Source organism: Phaseolus vulgaris, chromosome 5 (assembly GCF_000499845.2).
Source record: "Phaseolus vulgaris cultivar G19833 chromosome 5, P. vulgaris v2.0, whole genome shotgun sequence".
Taxonomy (NCBI): Eukaryota; Viridiplantae; Streptophyta; class Magnoliopsida; order Fabales; family Fabaceae; genus Phaseolus; species Phaseolus vulgaris.
The window spans coordinates 7,788,691-7,812,461 of NC_023755.2; the positions used below are offsets into that span (position 1 = coordinate 7,788,691).

The 23,771-nt window shown below is 35.5% G+C and overlaps 4 protein-coding genes across 6 annotated transcripts; 1 reads left to right on the forward strand and 3 right to left on the reverse strand.

Moving 5' to 3' along the window:
* Window positions 1-1,161: 1,161 nt before the first annotated feature.
* Window positions 1,162-4,692, reverse strand: LOC137835064 (DNA polymerase zeta processivity subunit). The gene is made up of 5 exons (XM_068643402.1): window positions 4,553-4,692; window positions 4,387-4,467; window positions 4,117-4,229; window positions 2,654-2,843; window positions 1,162-1,576 (listed from the first exon to the last, which is right to left on the reverse strand). Exons 1-5 carry the CDS (start codon window positions 4,581-4,583, stop codon window positions 1,377-1,379), a joined length of 615 nt encoding a protein of 204 aa, XP_068499503.1. The 5' UTR covers window positions 4,584-4,692; the 3' UTR covers window positions 1,162-1,376.
* A 9-nt stretch (window positions 4,693-4,701) lies between these two features.
* LOC137835063 (UDP-glycosyltransferase TURAN) lies at window positions 4,702-13,977 on the forward strand. Of its 2 annotated transcripts, none has more exons than XM_068643400.1 (17): window positions 4,702-4,841; window positions 4,968-5,080; window positions 5,537-5,570; window positions 5,707-5,762; window positions 5,832-5,996; window positions 6,413-6,561; window positions 6,671-6,760; window positions 6,864-6,930; window positions 7,000-7,063; window positions 7,144-7,249; window positions 7,567-7,733; window positions 7,813-7,923; window positions 7,994-8,055; window positions 12,745-12,797; window positions 12,891-12,966; window positions 13,120-13,248; window positions 13,608-13,977. In XM_068643400.1, the coding sequence occupies exons 1-17, from the start codon at window positions 4,835-4,837 to the stop codon at window positions 13,623-13,625; spliced, it is 1,467 nt and encodes a 488-aa protein (XP_068499501.1). In that variant the 5' UTR covers window positions 4,702-4,834; the 3' UTR covers window positions 13,626-13,977. The 2 variants fall into 2 exon arrangements, with proteins under 2 accessions (XP_068499501.1, XP_068499502.1); XM_068643401.1 differs by having other exon boundaries at window positions 5,856-5,996.
* A 145-nt stretch (window positions 13,978-14,122) lies between these two features.
* On the reverse strand, window positions 14,123-17,284 carry LOC137835062 (elongation factor 2-like). Of its 2 annotated transcripts, XM_068643398.1 has the most exons (4): window positions 17,233-17,284; window positions 17,038-17,076; window positions 16,874-16,961; window positions 14,123-16,697 (listed from the first exon to the last, which is right to left on the reverse strand). In XM_068643398.1, the coding sequence occupies exons 2-4, from the start codon at window positions 17,038-17,040 to the stop codon at window positions 14,257-14,259; spliced, it is 2,532 nt and encodes an 843-aa protein (XP_068499499.1). In that variant the 5' UTR covers window positions 17,041-17,076; window positions 17,233-17,284; the 3' UTR covers window positions 14,123-14,256. The 2 variants fall into 2 exon arrangements, with proteins under 2 accessions (XP_068499499.1, XP_068499500.1); XM_068643399.1 differs by lacking the exon at window positions 17,233-17,284 and having other exon boundaries at window positions 17,038-17,091.
* Window positions 17,285-19,173: 1,889 nt separating this feature from the next.
* On the reverse strand, window positions 19,174-23,318 carry LOC137835065 (elongation factor 2). Its single transcript, XM_068643403.1, has 4 exons — window positions 23,157-23,318; window positions 22,247-22,289; window positions 22,071-22,158; window positions 19,174-21,839 (listed from the first exon to the last, which is right to left on the reverse strand). Exons 2-4 carry the CDS (start codon window positions 22,247-22,249, stop codon window positions 19,399-19,401), a joined length of 2,532 nt encoding a protein of 843 aa, XP_068499504.1. The 5' UTR covers window positions 22,250-22,289; window positions 23,157-23,318; the 3' UTR covers window positions 19,174-19,398.
* Between the last annotated feature and the right edge of the window lie 453 nt (window positions 23,319-23,771).

Genomic DNA, 23,771 nt, shown 5'->3' on the forward strand with positions numbered 1-23,771 from the left:
AACAGTAGTATCCATTCATTTTGAATCATAGCATAAAGGTGCAACTTGAAAATGTTGTTTTGCTTAGGAGAGTGCTTAAAAGGTTACATGCTCAACAGTACAAATGGGCCACATTCTGTACTGAGAAATCTACTAAGCAGTACAAAGAATCAAATCATATGAAGTGTTGCCATGATTACAAAAATGTACTATATTTTATTTACTTTTATGTTTTTACTATGCATTTAGGCTCCAATCAATTAACTGCACTATTTGCATTATTAAAACTGCTTAGGAAGATATAGGGTGTGTTTCTTTCTTACTAAACTGTTCTGGTTTAAAAAATAGAACAACAAAGAATACTTGGTTGATAAAAATAATGTTTTATGACTGTTTTAAGAAATATCTCTTTTTCAATTTTAAAATTTTAAAAAAAAAACTAATATTTCTAATTATTTGGAAAACTTCCCCCTAGGTACTTAAAATAAGAAGCAAAAATAAATGAGTTTCTTTTAAACTAATTTATAAAATTAATGTATAAGTTAAGTTGTAAAAGTTGTTTTATATAGTTTCTTTCAATTTTTATTTTTTTAGATTTAAGTAAGTTTTAAGTCTTTCACAAGTTATTTTATATAAAAAAAATTGTTATATTGATTATCTATTTCTTTAAAAAAAAGATATTTATAGTTTGGCCTTGTTATAAAATGTGGGTGTAACTTTTACATTATCATTATTGACGTGTTTATTTTTGTTTTTTTAATATTTAACTTAGAAAAACAGAAACGATGTTGTTTTTGGTAAAGGGAATTAGGTTACCACATCTTTGCTTTTATGTGATTTTAATTTTGTCCAAGTTCTTTGTCTTGTGCTTAAGAAAACAATTGCAACTTTTTCTCCTCCATCAAACATCATCGAATCTACACCAATTTGTTACATATAATAATAACACCAAACTCTATTTACAACATCAAATCTACGAAAGAAATAAGAAAACATGAATCAGAACTTTTTTAATGACAGATTGGAGAGTGAAGAGCTTCTGGATGGTGGTGGCCATTGGAGTGGCAAAATTGAGAGAAGAAAGGATGTGAATATATCATTTAATTGTTAATAGTGAATGCTACTTATCTGTAAGATACAATAATGTCAATTAGTGATTCACTCAAGATACTAATACTAAAATTTAACAACAAACCTCAATACATAATTTACCAATAAACTTCAATACATACGTTAACATTTTCGGTATTTTCAGCAAAAGTAAGCTGATTATATAATGATTTTCTTTCAAAGAAAAAACAGAGATAATGTGATTTCAAACTGTTCTATAAAAAATTGTTCCTACTTTCTAACCATAAATGTTTATGTATTATATTAACAGAGGTGTGAGTTTGCTCTCAAAGCAATGATTCTGATAAACTTGGATGCTCCAAGTACAATTGCAAACACAGAGGTTCACAACTCATTGACTTGATAGGGGTTATAAGTGGAGGCTGCTGCCACTGTTTTGTGTCAGTTGGGATCCACAAGTCTGCTTCTTTGCTTGTACCAGTCTCAGGTAGGGATCTAAAATAAGCAGTAATCTCCCACCTACAATCTGTTTAGAGGAAAGGAAAGAAAAAGTTTAAACCTGTGTTTCAGTTTACACACACCAAAGCAAAAATTTCAGCATGAAGTTTACAAATGTATCAGAGAAGTTACAAACCACATCCACTTGATTCCAAGCAACCTCTAGTATATGAATATGAACTGAAATTGATGATAAGATATAGACATGCAATGAGCAGATGATTTGGTGAATGTGCACACACACATGCCACTTGTTCATACACAACACAGAGAAAGGAATTGTTTATTTTACAAGAAAAAGAGCACATCATTATCAAGTGAAAAAATAAAAGGCTAAATTGCATTTCTGATCCCTCTATCATCATTAATGTCCAATTTTGGTTATCAATAATATCCTGCAACAATGAAATCCCCCCATTTCTCCAATTTTACTTTTTCAAAAAAGTAAGTCTGTCAGTCTACCATCCAATTACCACAAAAGCTAGTGATTTGGCCAACATTGTACATACTTAGATGATGCTTTATTGAGCTTGCGTCTTAATGGACACATTGATAACTTCAATCTATTTAAATTACTCGATAAATCAATAAAAATACATTATAGAAATAAACAATTTTTGGAAAAATCACTTATTTGAAAAGTATATAGAAATTACTTCTAAAAAACAGAAATCTGCTTACTTTTAGAATAAGCAAATTAGACAACCACATAAAAAACAGAAATATGTTTATTTTAATAAAAAAACATTTAAAAAAGCACAAAGTCACCCATAAAAATGGTGTTTTTAAGTAAATTAGAGTCATCATCAGGTACATTAAGGTGCTTAACTCAGTACAATGTTGTTAGATAAGTAAATCATTAGCCATGTGACTAACTTCTGTTATTAATTGGACTAGAGTTAGAGTGATAAAGATACCTGCTTTTCTTAATTAGGAAAATTAAGGGAGTTGGTAGTTACAGAAGTTACTGGGAGGGGAGACAAAAATCGTGTTATTCATATTATAGTAGCGAGTGCGAGACCAAATGTGCCATTAAGCCAAAGGGAAATCAAGGAGAAGTCAAAGCAGAAGTCTTTGCAGAAAACATAATTACACTCGCATTTACCAGGAGGAAGCCCTTTACAAAGAGATTCTGAGTGAGACAGTTTTATCAGAAATGATCTGAGAGAGAACTCAAGATCAACCTCTTCCACCTCTGAACCATAAGCTTGGTTCATCGCAAGCTTGAATACAAATTTCTCCAATGGAACATTGTCAGCATTGAAGAAAATAACAGCTACTCTCTCCACCATTCCCTAGTAAAACACAAGGTAAGGTATAAAAATCAGCATGCAGAAGCAAAGCAATTACAAGCAAACTTGGATGCAACAGGATAGTGTGTGTTTGTATAGGATAGTGGACCTTAAGTGAAGCATTAACTTGTTTAATCTTCTGCAAGAGAATTAGTCTACAACTGATAGACAGAAGTAGTTAGACTTTTTGTAAAGTCGATATATACTCTTATCTTAAGGAATTAAATAAGAGGATTGTTGTTTGATTGACAGGGAGTGCCCTGTGTTAGAGGAAGTTTATCCTTTGTAAACGTTTGGTTGTACAGTTGATTTGGGAATAATACGTTTTCAGGGAATTACCCGTGTTTTCAGTCTTGTTTCTTTTTCCTTATCCAAGGTGCGCAACAACAACACACATCTCGGAGAAATCACAAGTAATTATTTAATGATTCCTGTTGAATATAAATAATAGTTTTAAAAAAAATATTTGGTACAAACAAAGTGTTTGTTCGATATTGACATTATTGTGTATATGAGCTGCATATTTGTGGTCATATTTATACCTTGAATGTGATCAGTCAATGGAGAAAAACTAATTAGGGGGTAACTAGAAGCTAACTTACCACTACCACCTAATCACTAGCTAATCAGAAAAATTACATTTGACTAATGCTTATAACACCAGAACATTTAACCCTGCCTAAATTTTAAAGGAAAAGGCTGCATATCACCTATGCATGCTTAATAGAAGCGAAGAAATTGATGACAAAAGAAACATGAGGATATCACAACCTACAATTGATTCTTTCATAAATAAGCATTATAAGTAAAAAGCATTTATTCCAAGGAGCTAAATTAAATGTATGTCGCAACTAGTAACACACACAACATCATCACATATTACATTGTTATACGATGCCCTGATAATTGTAGAATAGTCACCCCCAATACGATTAGCATATATTTGCCTTTGTAGATAGGCAAGTGGGGGTGAGAGAAGCACAAAGTATGAACCACCAGATAACTCAGAAGCTATTAATTTATAATGTATAGTCTTCAACCTCTAACTCCATTAATGAACTTTAGTTTTTAATATAAAGAAGCAATATTGCATTGCCATGTCCAGACAACATGCAAGAGATACACCCATTTAGGTTATTTCTGAATCAAACATGCCATGGCTAGCAACCAATGTTTGATCATTCAAATCCAATGCCAGCAAACAACAACTACCAATAGAATACAATGTTGACTGCAAAAAAGAAGAAAAAAAATGCAATTACCAAACAAGACCAACCTTTTGTACAAAGGGTAGAAGCCCAGCAACAGTAGCATGTATGTAGTTTTTAAGCTGAGGATGGCGAGCCCTTTGAACCACCACATTCATATACCTTCTCCGTTCGAAGGCACCTTTTCCACGCCCAAAACTCAAATAATGAAAACTAATTCCAATCAATTTAGTTGCAAATAACTACAAAAAGGAATTAAAGTGCATTTGACTATCAAACATTTTTTTTTCTTCTTGCCACAAACCAAAGGGAAAGAGTGTATGCAATAACCAACTAACCAGAAGGATAAAACCCTTTGAGAAAAACCACACCGGTAATAGCCACCTCCAAAAATTCAACCAAAACCCTAGCTATTTGGCCTGAAATTTTCCACACAGGATCATGGTAACTCCAAACCAATTTAAATTGATGAAAAATTAAAACTTTTATTGGTTAATTTCAAACCTTGCGGAGTTTGATTCTGCCTGCGTTCCATCTTCTTCAAATTCAGTTCCCCAACTCACTCCAATCGAAGGAAAAAACAACCCGTTTTCCCAATAGACCATGCAAGTTATCAAAATTACAAATTTACCATTATGTCGACCCGAGTTTGATTCGGATCTCACCAAAGCTTAGTGGGTCGGCTTTATGACCCGAATATTCGTCTTCATTCTTCTACTCTAAAATTTCTTTTGACTGAGTCACTACCCCCAACGACGAGATTTTGATTTTCCGCTGACACGGAAAATGGCAGGTGAGATTTGGTAGATTTTGATTTTCTCTCACCACATTTTGCGAGAGAATTAGATTTTGGATTAGGGTTTTTGGCTTGGTCGTTTCGTTGGGTTTTGATATTGGGTCCGAAATTTGAAAATGGAAGGGAAAAGCAACGAAAAGAAGGGAGGAAGAAGAGGGAGAGCATGCGTGGTGGTTTTGGGCGACATTGGACGGAGCCCTCGAATGCAGTATCACGCTCTTTCACTCGCCAATCAGGTTTTTCTTTCCGTCCCATTTTTTCAATTTCGTGTAGTATTTGAATTAGTTTGATTTGATTTGATTATCTTTTATTTTTCAATTTGTTTGTTTTTGTTTTTGTTGTCGAATTCATGTAAATAGCTTTTTAGTTAGTTGTAAGTTTGCCAAAAGCTAGATCATGGCAAAAGTAGTAGTAGTAGTAGAAGTTAGTGCCTTTTGAATAATTCTTCTGATTTCAAGTTTGGATTGGAGACCATGTAGTGCTAATATTGTTAAATCTACACATAATAGTTTGAAATTTCCTTAACTGGGCATAAATGACCTTTCTTTCACACCTAGGAATGAGGATTAGGTATATATATTCACACTATTTAGTCATGATTCATGAGTTACTTAAATTTTAAACTTTCAAAACATTTATTTATTTATTTTAATTGTTCATTGATTTACTGCCTTTTCTATGTGGCATTGCAGGCTTCCCTGGAGGTTGATGTGGTTGCATATGGAGGTATCCTTTCTAATTTCAAGCTTTTTATAATGAATCATTAGAGTTAGGTTTTATCAGTACAGTAATTCATGGAGTTTGGTGCTAAATTTCTACTGCAGAATGAGTAATGTTCTTGTTTAATAACGATTTCTAACAGGTTCAGAGCCCCATACTGCACTTCTTGCCAACCCATCTATTCATTTTCACATAATGGTATCAATGTTGCCTAAATCTAATCTTTTCTGGGCAAGTTATCCTTGTATTTTACTAAATTTGATCTAGAATGGAACCTTATCAAATTTTCAGAAGCAGTGGTTTACAGCCAGTCAACGCTTACCAAAGATACTTCAGCCCATAATGCTTTTGTTGAAGCCGTTGGTTCAATTTCTCATGCTTCTTTGGTTCCTTTGTGTTAAAATACCATCTCCTGGTGTTTTTATTGTCCAGGTTAGTCTTTTAAGTTTTGTTCCTATTTTGGACCTTGGATTTAAGCTTTTACTTTTTCTTGATAGATTCAATGCTCCTGTTCTTAGACATAATGTTGGAAAACTTGTAACTGAAAATTTGATTTTTGTTTTGGATCATAGTCTTTGTTTGAGAGGCATCCTTATAGCCAAATAAATAATAAAACTATCTTTGCCAAGTAGTTCGTGTTATAGGTTGGTTTGGACTACTAGAGAAATTCTGATGTGCTGAACTTCACTATGCTTCTTCTTATATGATGTCAGAAACTCAACACTTTGAAGGATATTTTATTAACTGTGTAATGATTCATTGATAAACAAAGCAAAATGACCAGAAATGGAGACAAGTTTGATTTTGTAGTTTTTTGCATCATTTATCTCACTCCTTTGTTTTTGCAGAATCCTCCTTCAGTTCCAACCCTTGTGGCCGTAAAATGGGCTAGCTGGTTGAGAAATTCATATTTTGTTATAGATTGGCATAATTTTGGGTATACTCTGCTTGCGCTGTCATTGGGAAGAAATAGTCATTTTGTCTCCTTATATAAATGGTACTAGTTTAGCATTTTTTTAAATTTTACATGAGGACTTTTTATTGGCTCTATGGCTTTTCTTTTTTCAAGGTTTCTGTTATATGATTATTTTCTTGACTCCAATTAGGTTTGAGAAGCATTATGGAAACATGGCAGATGCTTCTCTTTGTGTAACAAAAGCAATGCAGCATGAATTGGCTCAAAACTGGGGAATAAAGTAAGAGAGTCAACTCAAAGTTAAAATTTATTGTTTAACACAAAATTGTTGCTGTGATCTGTGGAGAAATTTGATGTCTATAACTTAATTCTAAATTTTATAGTGCTACAGTTTTGTATGATCAGCCTCCTGACATCTTTCATCCAGCTTCATTGGAGGAGAGGCATAAGGTAACTCTGGTTATTATTATTTATCAATCATCCTTAGAGATTTTCATATACAATATAGAGAATCTACAGTTGTTTTGCAGATTAAATGAGGACTTGTTTCAGCCTCTCGGTGTTAGAGATTGTGTTAGTAATGGTAAGATAGTTTTTATAATCTAGGTATATATCGATCTTAGTCGTTAGCACATTTTTTGTTTATATACTTGCTTCTTACAGGAAATTCCTTAATTGCTAGCCGGGAGACTCTTTTTACAACTGAGGTTGGTTCAAGCATACATTTGAAGCCAAATCGACCAGCACTTGTTGTAAGCAGTACGAGCTGGTAAGTTTATCTTAGTATGAATTGCCTCCCTTTCTAACATGAAAATAGCTTGTATTGATGTTCTGATGTTCAGGAGATTTTGTTTTTTCTTTAGTGAAAACCTGGGTACAAGACACCTTTTTATCCTTTTAAAATAGCACTTTTTTTCCTGCATGTTATGAAGTTTGTTTGATGGACCTTCAGCGAGGAAAATGAAGCAAAATATAAAAAATATAAAGCCATAGAAAACCTCTGTTGACTGAGATAATCTTGACTTGTATTCGTGGACTACTTAGCCAAACTTGAGTGCTTTATTTCTCTGACTTGTGCACTTTCAGGACCCCTGATGAAGATTTTAGCATTCTCTTGGAAGCTGCTGTAATGTATGATAGACGCGTTGCTGCCATATTAGGTGAAGATGATTCAGTAGATGAGGAGGTCATGTGGAAAGAAATATCTGATGGAAAACAATATTTATATCCCAGATTGTTATTTATCATAACTGGTATAATTATTGTTTTTTAATTCTGAAGTAATGGAAATCATATAGAATTTTTTCTGATGTGGGATCTTCATTGATAAAGGCAAAGGTCCAGAAAAAGAGAAGTATGAAGCAAAAATAAAGAGACTAAAACTTAAACGTGTGGCATTTCGTACCATGTGGCTGTCAGCCGATGATTATCCACTACTACTAGGTATTGTGTTCCTTGTTTTAAAATGATCTTGTACTTGTGAAATTCATTTAACAGCTTTTGTTAATTTCAGGATCAGCTGATCTAGGTGTTTGTCTGCATACTTCATCATCGGGATTAGACCTTCCAATGAAGGTATACATTATTATATGTCGGTGTACAAACCAAATGCCTTTACTGAAATCCTCCCTGTGAATAATCTGCTGTTTGGAATCATTTAAGACATTGCACTCATAAGCTTCTAGGGCAACAAACACTGATAAATATTATGTTGATTAAATGGGTTTTTGATGAGAATCAGAAAATGAAGTCTTCAATCAAAGATGAAATTGGAGAAGACATCTCAAGAAGACAAATTAAAGAATACAAAAATGTAATAAACATAGAAGAAAGTCTTCCCATGACAAAAAATTTTAGAAGACATCTCAAGAAGACAAATTAAAGAATACAAAAATGTAATAAACATAGAAGAAAGTGTCCCATATGACAATATATTGAAAAAAGGCATAGGTTAGAATAAGCCTTCACCCCTCTTGTCGTCTTGAAGCTCCAAGAAGAGTCTCAAGAGACCTTCAAGGGTTATAACCACACCCTAGGGTGTGTACACTTGGTAAGGAATTTGCCACCCTTCCTTACTCCTTCCATTTTCATTTTCTTCATTAGCATCTTCATACATTGTCTTTTATTCCATTACATTTCTTACATCTATTGAGTCTTGTTGAGCTTCCAACCTTTCCATATTCTAAAGCTATCAAGATCCATCCCAAAAGCATAAACATGATTTGGCCAACATCACCTACTAGCCACCAACACCAAAAACACCAAAGAAACTCTCCAAGAAAACCATCAAACACCGCCACCTTACCATTCAACCAAACCTTATTCCTCCCATCAAATCACCTTCAGTTTTCACCCAACCTAGATAGGAACCCTCCACATTTGATAGAATTTTGTTAACCCTAGTCAAATTGACTAGGTTGTGTAGTTAAGGGTTACAAATCAGCTTGCTATATAAAGCAAGGCTGATTTCTCTCAATCTCAATTTAGTGAAGTCCTACCGTCAGGCATTGCCTTTTTGTATCTTCATGCTATGCACCTAGATTCTTACATCTTCTCTCTTTTCTATTGCTTAATCATGTTAAATGCTAGAAACACTAGAGTAGATGCTTGGTTACACGCTAGATGCTCGTGGTCTAGTGTTAGATGTTAGGTCCACTCAGTATTCTTCGATGATTTCTTGGAAGGAGTACATATGATTGTTAACGGAGAGGTTCGATGATGTTTACGCTAACACAGTTGATGACTTTGTGCCAAAAGAAATTAGTTATTGAATATCATGAAGAATTTGATTCTATTGTCACATGCTTGAATCTCAATGCAGAGTAAATGTTGAGTTGTTTTTTAGGGGGTTTAAAGAACGACATCCAGATGTTTCAGCCTAAAACTGTTAACAGCGCTTTTACACTGGGAAGAATGTATGACACAGCCAATGCAGGCCAAGTTAATCAAGGGGTATCCGTGAGAATGCAGAAAAGAATTTTGGGCTCCAAACAATACTTCTTTTTCAACCACTCCATCTTACAACTCTAAAACACACAAAAATTTAACTCTTTCATATATGAGTGCATATGAGTGAAAGACAAGCAAAAAGTTTGTTTTACTTTTGCGACGAACCATATTCCTAAGAACATAGCCTGCTACACAAGAAACTTTAACTACATGTAATTGAGGTAGACAATGACACCGAGGATATGACATATTTGGATGGTGTTAACGAGTCAGTGACAAATGGTGATGGTGACTCTCCACATATTTCAGCCAATGCACTAACAGGTATAACTAACTTCAGGTCTTATGAGGATTATAGGTTACAAAAACAAAAAACCATTACACATCCTTATAGATAGTGGTTCTACCCACAATTTCCTAGAGATTCAAATGGTTACACAAATGGCTTTCACAATTGAGAATCGCGCACCAATACAAGCAGGTGTGGTGGATGGCTCAAAGTTAACAATAACCTCCATGGTCAAAGGGTTTTCTTGAACCATTCAACAAATAATGTTTACATTATATATGTTCTTAATTCCCCTTGGATGTTGTGATGTTCTCGGTATTGAATGGTTGGTGACTCTAGGTAACATTATTTGGAACATTGACAGATTAACAATGGAGTTCAAGATTCAAGGAAAAAGACTTGTGTTGAGAGGCGCTTCTACATCACCTCTAAAGTATGCCAAAACTCACCAATTTGGCAAGACTAGGGCTAATGGAGTACACATAGTTGTTTTACAAGCTTGTACGATGGAGAATGAAGGGCTATTTCACTTACTCACCACCCATGTGAATCAATCAAGGATTCCAAAAGTTGTGGATCAACTACTGTAGTAGTTTGCTGATATTTTTCAGGAGCCAACCACATTGCCACGTTTTCTAGATGGCTATGATGACACAATCACCCTGGTTCACATAAGCAATTCAGTTAACAAGCGGCCTTATAGATATGCAAAGAACCTGAAAGACATTATTGATACTTTGATACAAGGCTACTTTAAAACAGGGATAATAGTCCATATGTTAGGCCAGTTGTGTTGGTAGGAAAGAAGGATGGAACGGGCATTATGAATTGATTATAGAGAATTAAATAAGAACACAGTGAAAAACAAATTTCCTATTCCTTTTATTGATGATTTAAATCTAATGATGAACATCATCATGGCTCTTCAATTTTGTCCAAGATTTACCATATAGCTAGTGATAATCAAGTGAGGATGGCAACTATGGATATACAAAAGATTGTTTTCAAAACACATGAAGGGCATCAGGAATATGTTGTTATGCCTTTTAGACTTACCAACACTAACAACTTTTCAAGGACTGATGAATCAAGTGTTTGAAGGGTTTTTAAGGACCTTTTTACTAGGTTTTTTCTATGAGATTTTGGTGTACAACAAAAAATCTAGAAGATCATTTGAAACACCTCCAACAAGTTCTTCTCACACCTAGAAAAACTTCTTGTTTGCCAAAAGAAGTGTTTCTTTGTTGTACGGAAAGTAGAGCACTGGGGTCACTATATCTTGGCCACGGGGGTTTTAACATATCCAAATGAAATAGAGGCTGTGAAGAATTGGCCCTTACCGCAGACTATAACATGAAGTATATTTTGGAGCAAAAATTATCTTCTGGTTTTCAACAAAGGTGGTTGGTGAAACATGAAATTTACTTTTTACTAAGTATAAGAAAGGGCAAGACAATGTTGTCGCGTCGCAGATGCTTTGACACGAAAAAACGTGGTTGACTGCTCCATTATGATCACACATCAGTTTGAATTTTATTTGTTAGATAAAACACACTCATCTTGGACAAATGATGTAAATTTACAGAAGCTGATAATCGAAATTCAACAAGGTTCAGCTGCACACTTGGAAACAGGGAGAATTAAGAAGAAAAGGGAGATTAGTTATGGGCAATGATAAGGAATTGTGGGAGAGTATTTGCATAATACAGCGAGAGGAGGTCATTCAGGGGTTAATGCTATATGAAGAGTAAAGGCGATTGTACATTGGGAACAAGTTAGTAATGACATTAAGAAGTTTATACAACATTGTCCTATTTGTCAACAATGCAAGTATGATATACGACAACATATCTTGGGTTGTTGCAACCACTTCCTATTCCATCATATATTTGGCAACATGTCATTCTGGATTTTATTGAGGGTCTTCCAGATTCTTTTGGAGAGAAGGTTATATATCGTGGTGGTGGAAAGGTTAAGTAAAGCAGCACATCTCATGGTTTTATCTCATCCTTATACAGCTAGTGTGATGGCTCAAGCTTATTTGGATAATATTTTAAACTACATGGATTTACGACTATCACAAGTGATAGAGATGCTATAAGAAATCCAAGTCCAGCTTGCATCAAGTTACCATCCTCAAACAGAGGTAGTATTGTTGCTTAGAAACATACTTGAGGTGTATGTGTAATGATACCCCTCAAAAATGGTCTAAATGGTCACTCCAAAGTAGACATCGTTTCATGCTAGACACTCATAGTCTGGTGTTAGATGCTCATTCGATTTTCAGACATTCTTCCTTGCATCAAACACTTTTCTCCACAATAGACGATCATCGGTTTTGCGTTACACGATCACGGGCATCACATTGCACACCTCTTGCCGTTATCATAACACCATCATTCCACAACACAAACTAGCCATTAGCCACCCAAAAAGACCCAAACATCATCCAAGACTCACCTTCTTGGAAGCTTTGCATTCTTCTTTGTTTGTAGTTGTTCTTGAGGCTTGGAGTGGACTTTCCTTGGCATCTTGGGAGCCTTTTGAGGCCCCCATCAGTTTTCCTATAAAATTACTGATATCATCTAGTATCTCCATCTTTTCAGTCTAATATTAATTCTTTGTCGTAGAAATAATAAGATAATGTTCTGTGTCGTAGAAATAATAAGATAATGTTCTGTGTCGTAGAAATAATAAGATAATGTTCTGTGCTACTTCTTCTATGTATGTTCTGGCTAATTTAGTTCATTTTTATTGAGTGAGCTATAGCTGCTTATATTTTTTGAGGTGTTCGAACTTGCCATTTTCAGTTAATTCTGTACCATGAGATAGGTTCAAGTTGGATCTTGCTTCTCCGATGTATCTTTATGTGTGATATTAAATACTAGCTCTTCCTCTTAATTTAATGTCTAGAACTGTGTATTGGAAATTAGATATTTTCATACCTAAACCGAAGTATTTTGAAAAGTTTGAAAAAAGACAACTATTCAGTTTATTTCTAAATTTTTATTCTTTAACTGTACCAGGTTGTGGATATGTTTGGCTGTGGACTGCCTGTATGTGCTGTTTCGTATTCTTGGTAGGCTAAATACTTCCTTGAAAAATTGTTTGACTTGTTCTGAAGTTGAAGAAATTTGTTCTTTTCATTTAAGTCAAAGTTTTTACCTTGAAGCATTAAAGAACTAGTTAGAGTTGACAACAACGGTCTTCTCTTCTCTTCTTCATCAGAGCTAGCTGATGAACTTCTGGTATGTCTGTTAATGATTACAAGCTTCAACTTCCTTATTTCAATGTGGATTACAGTTTTAGATTGTTGTCGATTAAAAACTTTTGTTTTATAATGTATACAGTCTAAATGTCTAATCTTGACCGTACTAATTTGGTCCCCTGAATATACACAGCTTCTCTTCAAGGGATTTCCTGATGACTGTGATGCTTTGAAGGTCCTCAAATATGGTGCACTAGAAACTGGTTCTTCTGCAAGGTGGGCTACTGAATGGGAAGAACATGCAAAGCCATTGATAACTGAGGCAAGTTCATTCTGCTATGCTATGCACTTTGTCATTATCAGGTCATCCACTCGTGGTGTTTACTATTTGGATCTTAGTGATCAATTACCGATTTATTGGAATTGACAGAATCTTCAAATTCCGTTTTCTATGCATATCTGCCATAAGATATTTGTTTCACTATATTGGGGAATTTGAATAGCAGATTATCTCCTAATTTTTAGACCTAGATTAGTGTGCAGCTGTTTTCTCAGATTCGATGTATACCACCACCTGTAATCAATTTGTTGAAAGATACAATATTTTTCTACATGTCTTGATACATGCGGTTATCAATTGGTCCTACTCTTGTGAACTTTTTAAATCATATGAATTTGCAGGTTTTATCAAGATTTTGACACTGTTGATTCTTTGAAGACATCTTTAACTTCTCTAAAAGCAAAATGGACCAAGCTGTTGGGCTAATACAAGGAGAGTTGTCTGGTACAATATGCATCTACTGATTGCATGCAGATATCATGGAGTTTTTTTTGGCAATTTCCAAGTCGGAGTCGCCATGTATAGAATAGCTATGCAGCAGGGTTTCCAACATGTCTGTTGTTGACTTTCTCTGTATGAAGTTTCAAATAGGTGTTCTGTGTAAAAATTGGCTTTATGATTTAGGATTTCATTTCCTTTGAACATCCATATGTTTCCATGAAAAAGTGAGGTTATTATACAAAAGCTTCTAGATAACATTTTTGTGGTGAACTTGAGTTCAGTGTTCGTAGCATGCTAGTTATACAAGCTTAGGACAATCCCAAAATCTAATTAAGGGGAAGCTAACATGCGAAATTGAAACTTAAAATTTGAAGTTACAATAATAAAGAAAGAGAGAAAGAAAGAATGACCATTTGCAGTGTAACATGCAACATCAAAATTTAAAATCTACAATTGATTTCATATAGCATTAAGATAAATATGAACAAAAACTAGGAAAATGAAAAAGAAATTGCTATATATTTCTATCTAAGAGACCTTATTAACACATCAAAGCCTGTCCTCGAACTCAGATAGAGGTGTAATTTGTTCCTTCAAGCCTTTCTTCCTTCTTATCTCTGCAACACGAGCAGCAGCAGGAGTGCCAGGTTCTAGTGGATCAGATGACACCAGATCCCAATGGTCAAATACTAACTGTGGGAAAGCCTGACCCCCGGTTTGAGCCCTCAGTGATTCATTGAATTTAAATGACTCAATAACAGGCAAATATGCCTTGACATTGTAAAGTGGGGTGCCAGACCTCTGGATTTCCTCAAACACATGCCCTCTTTTTTGGTTAAGAACACTATATATACCTCCAAGAACCTGTTCAGGTGCCTGTATTTCCACCAGATACACGGGCTCCAGAAGTCTCGGTTTTGCTGTCAGTGTGGCTGCATAGAAGACCCTTCTAGCTGTTGGAATGATCTGGCCGCCTCCTCTGTGAATTGCATCAGCATGAAGAACCACATCACAAATCTCGAAACAGACCCCTCGCATGTTCTCATCAGCCATTGGACCTCCTTTTGATGCTAACTCAAACCCAGCAACAACTGAGTCTTTGATTTCACTGAGGTAATGTACGCCCTTGCAAGTATCTACCAACATGTTGGGTCCTTTACCCTCAGGGCCAAAACACCATATTTTCTTGGCCAGATCCTTGTCCCAACCAAACTCTTCTGACAATATTTTAGACCTGTTTTTTGGGTCAATCCCTGGTCCAATCTTTTCATCATCAATAGCCTTTGCTAGTCCATCTTCCATAGGCCCTGCTTCCATGTACAGGCGATTGTGTTTGTTTGGTGACTTGCTCATCACTGTACGGCAAGATCTCTCAACCACGGTCTCGCGAAAAGAGACAATAGGATCAGATATTGAAACCTCTGCTCCATTCATAAAATCGACCTGTAAGTCCTTCAAGCAGATTTCTAGATGAAGCTCACCAGCAGCAGATATTATATGCTCTCCTGTCTCTGACATTGTGCAGACAACCATAGGGTCTGACTTTGCTAAACGTTTTAGACCTTCTTGTAGCTTAGGAAGATCTGACGGAACCCTGCTTGTAACAGCAACACTTACCACGGGTGACACAGAAAACTTCATAGCTCTAATGGGGTGTGCATCAACTTCCTTCTCATTGGTCAATGTAGCATTTTTGGTTATGAATTGATCCAAACCCACCATAGCTACCGTGTTGCCACAAGGCACATCCTCAACAGTTTCCTGTTTCTTTCCCATCCAAATTACAGTTCGCTGAACACTTTTAACATACAAGTCCTTTTTATCTCCTGGGACATAGTTTGGTCCCATGATTCTGACTTTCAAACCAGTTGAAACCCTACCAGAGAAGACTCTGCCAAAAGCATAAAACCTACCACTATCAGATGCAGGAATCATCTTTGAGACATAGAGCATTAAAGGTCCTTCAGGGTCACAGCTTCTGATAGCAGAAGCATAAGGATCATCCAGGGGACCATTGTACAAATTCTGAACGCGATACTGCTGAGCACTGGCAGGAGAGGGAAGGTGATATATCATCATCTCCAGAAGGGCACTACTGGCTGGGAGCCAACTCTGCATGACACGCTTCATCAAAGCCTTTCCTGTCAAATCCTTTTCCTCTGACTTCATGTTTACTCCGAGCTTTTGCAACTTAGGCCACAGCTCTGCCCTCTGGTCGCTCATGCAAAGCTCAATAATATGTTTGATCGGTTCATAACATAACATAACAAAGCCACGCTTACAAGTAGAAGTCCCGGTGTGTTTGTTGGTCCACTTTTTGGTGGCAGAATCAAAGAAATTCGCACCCCAAAGCCTACTCATCATCTTTGCCTCGTCAACTCCAAACTTGGAAGCATACATCTTGGCAAAGTTGGTGAGGGTAAAACCCCATCCATGCAAACCAGCAGAGAAAACAACTGTCCCCTTCTCAGGGTATACCTGAATGTCACCAAGTAGAGCATCTTCATATGTTGCCATGATCACATTTGCACTCTCAACAACCCTCTGAAATGTAAGGTATGCCTCCTCTGGATCAAGGTTGAGCTCGAGGAAGCATCTATCCATCTTGTTAACTGCCAAAATAGGCTTAACCCTTTCTCCAAGAGCTTGTCTTAGCACAGTTTCTGTCTGTACGCATACACCCTCAACACAATCCACCACCACAAGTGCTCCATCAGTGATGCGAAGTGCAGCCGTGACCTCAGATGAGAAGTCCACATGCCCAGGTGAGTCAATGAGATTTATAAGGAACTCATTCCCTTCACGCTCTCCCTTGAAATTCTTCAAATCACCCTCTGCCATTTCATAGTAGAGAGAGATGCCGGTGGACTTGATAGTGATACCTCTCTCAACTTCATCTTGACGGGTATCTGTCATCCTCACATCTCCTGCAACCTCTTGTGCTATGATACCAGCAGCAGCCACAAGAGAATCAGTCAGTGTGGATTTTCCTGCATTCCAGAAGCTAATTAGAATACTACAGTGTTTACAAAGCTGTGATATACAACTGAGATATCAAGGAGAATGTGAAAATCTTCTGTTTTAATCCCCGCATTGCTCAACAATGTCAACCATTTAAAGCTAGGAAGAAGGACTTCACATCAAGAAAAATCCTACAACAACGTACCATGATCTACATGAGCAATAACAGACATGTTCCTTATATTGTGTTTGCGGTCCATTATTCGCCGAATTTGATCAACTGTGAACTTCACCTGCACATGATAATCCAGTTTAGCTCAAAGCATCCCTTGAGAGAAAAATAAAAGGAAAAAGACAATGCCAACTCACCATCTTAACAGGTTCTTAATCCTCTCAAACACGAGCTGACTGGGAAAAGATCAAAGATGGTGATTAATGAACACATGAATGAAATGTTTAGTATGAAACAGAAATATAAAAGAAAAATGCCATAGAAAGTTACAGAACCGCTTGATGATTGAAAATATTATATTGCTTCACTTGGTAAAATATCAGAGAAATTACCTTGCTGGAGAGAAACAGAAGGGCAAAAGGGTTTGAGAGAAATGGTGGTAGTTTGAGTCTGAGACCAGCACATGACATTTATAGAAGATCCTGGTTGTGTAAAAACTATGTTCAATAAATGTTTTAAGTCAGTCAATCAATTGCTATTAAAATCTTTGACCAGAATTTTGTGTTGGATAACCTTACTATGCTTTTGGTAGAGTGATCCATTCTGAAAGTTCCTTGGAGTGTTGTGCAAGAAAATTGACTTCTATAGATATTGGTGAAACAAACTATATTATTTTCGGACTTGACATGGACTATCAGAACCAAAATTATATTGGCGCATTCTCTCCACACAACATTTTTATAACCTGCACCCTACACACTTTTAAATAATACATTACAGAAAAGAAAATTCATAAGAGATTATTGTATTCCAAAAAAAATTAAAATAAAAATCCTATTTTGAAAAAGTAAATTCAGAACACAAAAACTACACTTGACAAAACAAATTCAAAAACATATTCCAAAAAAGGAACTCTGGAACCTATTTTCATTGTAGGGCATTTTCGTTGTTTGGTACTAAAATCGGATTCCGTGGCATGCTTTGCTCCAAGTACATAATAAATTATTTCATCTTTTTTTTTTGGAGAAAAATAGACAAACGATAAAACTATATTTCATGAGAAAATGAAAGGGAGAGCAAATTAAAAAATATATATATGCTGCTTATGAAATGAAGAAGGATTAATTATAATAGAAAATTATTGTACGTGTGTTTTCTTTTTAAATTGACGGATTATTAAAAGATTTTTTATCAATGTAATTGTGTTTGAAACTTGAAAATAGAAACAAATGATAGTTATTTAAGCAGAAAGAACAGGAGTTAAGATTATAAGTTGAAAATCTGGATTTTATAAGATTTTTATACGCTGTGAAAATAATAAATTTAAAACCCCTATTTAGAGAAATTTTTATATTAAAAACAACTTTTGTTTCAAAAGAATATTTCACAATTGTTTTTAGGTTAAAGTGTAAACAACAACATATAATTAAATAAAATTTTGTAAAATCCATTAGGAGAAAGTATATATGAAATCTTGAAAAAAAATGGCATAGTGGAATCCAATAAAGTAAATTAAGACTTTTTTGTGACTTTTACCATACACATGGCCTAAGACGTTTTTATTTTTTATTTTTATTTTTTTGTAAGGTTTTATTAAATTTTATATTGGTATTTTCTCATGATATTTTTTATTGGTAAGGTTGCCTCCCGCAAATACCAAATTCTAGAACAGAAGAAAGTTTTATTGCGAAATAAAAATAATGTCAAAAAACTCGTTTATGTTCAAAAAAATATATTTTAAAGTGATTTTAAAAGGATTATCGATGATAGAATAAAAATGTTCATGATATTTAAAGAGACATAATAGTGTCAAATTGACACCTTCCATAATTTCTTACTTTTTATCCAAGTTAAATTTTATTATCCAAGTATTAAAACTTCTTCTGAAATAGATGAAGATAAAAAACTACTTAAAAGCTTGTGTGTAGAATTTAATTTTGATAGACAAAATTATTTAATTATAAATAAAATATAAAATATATATATATATATATATAAATAATTGTCTCTAATCACATATTGTTTATACATTAAATTTAAATGAGACTTAATTCAAATTATCAAAATCTACTTTCTACACCATGTATGATGCCAACTCTCAACACAAGAAGCAGCAGCAAATTTGCTGAACGCCAATTGAGATTTTGCTGTGAATCTAATTTGCCTAATTTTTTTTTCCACAAATGCTACTTTCTATTTTAAGTTGAGAAACAAAACAATGCCATTGTCTCTGAATTTTAGAGAGCACTATCGAATGTGAAAGTTTCCTATTCTTCTCTATCATCATCTCGATCACGCATTCAATTCATATGAATAGATGTTGCACCATCATAAATATTGAAACAGTATCTTTCAAGCAAAATTCGCACAAATAGTTCGAACCAACATCGATGCAAAATCCTATGGAGAAGCAAAAATACATCGACGCGGCAGAAATAACGAGAGTACAACAAGTCACTGACAAAACCACAAACAAAACTCGACAAAATTTAAACTAAAATAAAAGTTTGGAAAGATAAATCCAGCTAATAAGTTGAAAATAAATAGTTTAAAAGCATTTAAAGCTTGTCCTCAAACTCAGCAAGAGGAGTCATCTGTTCCTTCAAGCCCTTCCTCTTACGAATGTCCGTCACAAGCTGAGAAGCTTGTGATCCAGCCTCCAATGGGTCAGAGGACATCATGTCCCAATGATCAAAGACACACTGTGGGAAAGCTTGGCCTGAAGTTGCAGCCCTCAACGTACTTGAGAAACCAAAGGACTCAATGACAGGGAGATATGCCTTGATGTTGTAGAGTGGGGTACCTGGCCTCTGCATTTCCTCAAACACGTGTCCACGTTTCTGATTCAGAACACTGTAGATACCACCAAGAGCTTGCTCAGGAGCCTGGATTTCAACCAGGTAGACAGGCTCAAGAAGCCTGGGTTTTGCAGTAAGCTGAGAAGCATAGAAAACTCTTCTGGCAGTAGGAATGATTTGACCACCTCCTCTGTGGATAGCATCAGCGTGAAGGACCACATCACATACTTCAAAACATATAGCTCTCATGTTCTCCTCAGCCAATGCACCTTCTTTTGATGCCCACTGGAATCCAGCAACCACAGAATCCTTTATTTCATTCAGATACTGCACTCCCTTACACATATCAACCACCATGTTGGGTCCAGTGGTCTCAGGGCCAAAACACCAAATCTTTTTCGCAAGATCCTTGTCCCACCCATACTCTTCAGACAAGATCTTAGAACGAACCTTGGGGTCATCTCTTGGTCCAATCTTGCCATCATCAATTGCTTCAGCCAGACCATCCTCCATTGGCCTTGCTTCCATGTACAGACGGTTGTGCTTGTTGGGTGACTTGCTCATCACAGTGCGGCATGACCTCTCTAGGACAGTCTCCCTGAATGACACAACAGGGTCGGATTTAATAATCTCAGCTCCACCCATGAAGTCGTCCTGCAAGTCCTTCAAACAGATCTCCAGATGAAGCTCTCCCGCACCAGCAACAATGTGTTCACCAGACTCTTCAATGGTACAAACAACCATAGGATCTGATTTGGCCAACCTCTTGAGACCTTCAACAAGCTTGGGAAGATCTGAGGCAACCTTGCACTGAACAGCAACACGAACAACAGGGGACACAGAAAACTTCATAGCCCTAATAGGGTGTGCATCAACTTCCTTCTCATTTGTCAATGTAGCATTCTTAGTGATGAATTGATCCAAACCAACCAAAGCAACTGTGTTACCACATGGCACATCCTCAACAGTTTCCTGTCTCTTACCCATCCAAATGACAGTTCTTTGAACACTCTTAACATACAAATCTTTTTTCTCTCCAGGAACATAATTTGGTCCCATAATCCTTACCTTCAAACCAGTTGAAACCTTGCCAGAGAACACACGTCCAAAAGCAAAGAATCTACCCTTGTCAGATGCTGGAATCATCTTTGACACATAGAGCATAAGAGGACCTTCAGGGTCACAGGCCCTAATAGATGCAGCATATTGATCATCAAGAGGACCCTCGTACAAGTTTTCCACACGATACTTCTGAGCAGTTGATGGAGAGGGAAGATGAAAGATCATCATTTCCAATAGAGCAGTACTTGCTGGAAGCCAGGTTTGCATGACACGCTTCATCAATGCTTTACCCATGAGGTCCTTCTCATCAGATTTCATGGTGACTCCAAGTTTTTGCAGCATAGGCCACAGCTTATCCTTCTGGTCATTCATGCATGTGTTAATGATCTGCTTGATGGGTTCATAGCAGAACTGAACAAACCCACGCTTGCAAGTGGCAGATCCAGTGTTCTTGCTGGTCCATTTCTTTGTGGCTGGATCAAAGAAGTTTTCACCCCAGAGCCTCTCCATCATCTTTGATTCATCAACTCCAAACTTAGAGGCATACATCTTAGCAAAGTTTGTCAGGGTAAAAGCCCACCCATGTAGCCCTGCAGAGAAAGCAACGGTTCCTTTCTCTGGGTAGACCTGAACATCACCTAGGAGTGGATCTTCATATGTAGCCATGATCACATTGGCATTCTCAATAACCCTCTGGAATGTTTGGTATGCCTCCTCTCCATCCACTTGGAGTTCAAGGAAGCACCTGTCCATCTTGTTGACAGTCAGAACAGGCCTAATCCTTTCACCCAGAGCTTGACGTAGCACAGTTTCCGTTTGAACACAGACTCCTTCAACACAGTCCACAACAACTAAGGCTCCATCAGTAATGCGGAGTGCAGCAGTAACCTCAGATGAGAAGTCCACATGTCCAGGGGAGTCAATGAGATTAATGAGATACTCATTCCCATTACGTTCTCCCTTATAATTCTTAAGAGACTCATCAGTCATCTCATAATAGAGGGAGATACCAGTAGACTTGATTGTGATACCACGCTCAGCTTCATCTGCACGGGTATCAGTCATACGGACATCACCTGCCACTTCTTGAGCAATAATTCCAGCAGCAGCAACAAGAGAATCGGTGAGAGTTGACTTTCCTGCAATTCAAAATCAAAAATATTTTATAGTCAGTAAAAGAGCAAAGTACCAGGATTACATAATCTGACAACATTATACAATAGAGTGAAAAGCAGCAAAACAGTTGTCTAAAAACATCATTCATAAAAAAATGCCTTTTAGACCAGGATTTTCTTAAAAACCAAAACTCAAAGATAAATACCCAAACACCAAAGAAACAGGCATTATAAAACCTATGCATTAATCCATACCGTGGTCAACATGGGCAATGACAGACATATTACGGATATTGTGCTTATAGTCCATAATGCGACGGAGCTCTTCAGCTGTGAACTTCACCTGCAGGCATAGAAAAATCTCAATTCAGATTACAAACATACAAACAGCATAAATGATGAAAACATGAGTCGCACTGTACAAGACTTACCATTTTGACTAGTCTTTGTGTTCCACCAAAATATGAGTCAAAGCTGATGCATTAAAACAACAAGGTTAGCTAAATAAAGAAATTATCAAATAAAAGTAAAAGATTTATTTAAAACAAGATTGAAAAAAGGTCCTAAAGAAATTGCAGAAAATAAATTGTAATAACATCACATATTTAACATGACAACAACAGAAATCATTTGGTTTGTTAAATATAAACCTTCAGTATTTGCAAGAACTATCTCATCTCTTCATTTCATATAAGTTTATTAGAATTAAAGTAGAACCCAACATGTCTCATCGCAATTGTTCAAAACCCTAGGTTATCATTAATTAAATCCAACAAATCAACAAAATACAGCAAAACACATTAAACCTAAAATATATTAACATTCAACACAACGAGTGTGTTAAACCAATATCCACATCTTATAAAAACAAAGCAAACCAAAAAAAATGCAAAAAACAAAAGGTCAGCGTTCAGATTTAAATCATCTGCGTTCAAAGAAGTAATGTCAAACCTTAACAAAGCACAACACCAATACAAATTCTTAAAATAAAATAAAAAACACTAAACGTATTGATAGTTTCATAAAAACACACAAAGCACATGCATAGTTTCATAAAAACACACAGAACATATGGATAGTTTCATAAAAAAAAAAACACAACATATGAATAGTTTCATAAAAAAACACAAACAGAAAATCACAACATAGGGATAACAAGAAAATCAACTTAATTGTACCGATTTACCAGTAATAACAAAATAATAGATCCAAAAATACTGAAAATGGAAAAAAAAAAACGTTTGAGTAAAATAAAGATAGATCTAAAGGAAAAACCTAAAGAAGAAAAAGAAAAGATAACGATCTGCATGGAAGAAAAGAAAGAAGGAAGAAAAAACGAACCTGGAAGAGGAAGAGAGAGAGAGGCGGCGAAGAGAGTGGTGCTGCCTTCTCTAACGAAAGTATATAAAGCAGTGTGTGGTGAGACAAGGTGAGTCCTCGTGAGAATTTAAGGGTTCTATTCCACCACTCAATGTAAACTCAATCCTCAGCTATGGGCCTTAGCCCTTTTTCTCTCATTACTTTTTGGCCCAATATAAACTTTTTCCTTTTTTGTTACAAAATTATTACTATTATTATTATTATTAAGTTTTTCTTTTACTTATTTCTCCATTATTCAATGAATAAAAATACGTTTATATATATAAATTTTTATTTTATTTTATATGAAATAAGTATAATTAATTGTTTCGGATCTCAACAACATTCAACCAGGAAAATATATTTGGTTTCAATTTATAATCTGACATGTTTTTATTTTATTTAAAGTTGTATAAAAATAAATTTATGTTGAAAATTTTTAAAAAAAACTTAACTTATGTTATAACCTTTTTTTAAATTTTTAAAGAAAAATAATTAATTATTTTAAAACCATATTGATAATAAAAATATTAGCATAATACATATTTTGTGTGTCCATGGAACGTATATTTTAGTTGTATATTCACAGTTTTTTAT

Bases quoted from the DNA above. Each gene is read 5' to 3' on its own strand.
- LOC137835062 (XM_068643398.1), bottom strand. The intron at 16,698-16,873 runs GTACGTTGTTGT...TCTGGAATGCAG, and splicing joins TATTGCTCATGTAGATCATG to GAAAATCCACACTGACTGAT.
- LOC137835065 (XM_068643403.1), bottom strand. The intron at 21,840-22,070 runs GTATGGATTAAT...TTTGAATTGCAG, and splicing joins CATTGCCCATGTTGACCACG to GAAAGTCAACTCTCACCGAT.
- LOC137835063 (XM_068643400.1), top strand. The intron at 7,734-7,812 runs GTATAATTATTG...TCATTGATAAAG, and splicing joins ATTGTTATTTATCATAACTG to GCAAAGGTCCAGAAAAAGAG. The intron at 12,798-12,890 runs GTAGGCTAAATA...TTTACCTTGAAG, and splicing joins TGTGCTGTTTCGTATTCTTG to CATTAAAGAACTAGTTAGAG.
- LOC137835064 (XM_068643402.1), bottom strand. From the start codon at position 4,583: ATGGAACGCAGGCAGAATCAAACTCCGCAAG. The intron at 4,468-4,552 runs GTTTGAAATTAA...GGAAAATTTCAG, and splicing joins GCAGAATCAAACTCCGCAAG to GCCAAATAGCTAGGGTTTTG. The intron at 2,844-4,116 runs GTTGGTCTTGTT...GTGTTTTACTAG, and splicing joins TTCTACCCTTTGTACAAAAG to GGAATGGTGGAGAGAGTAGC.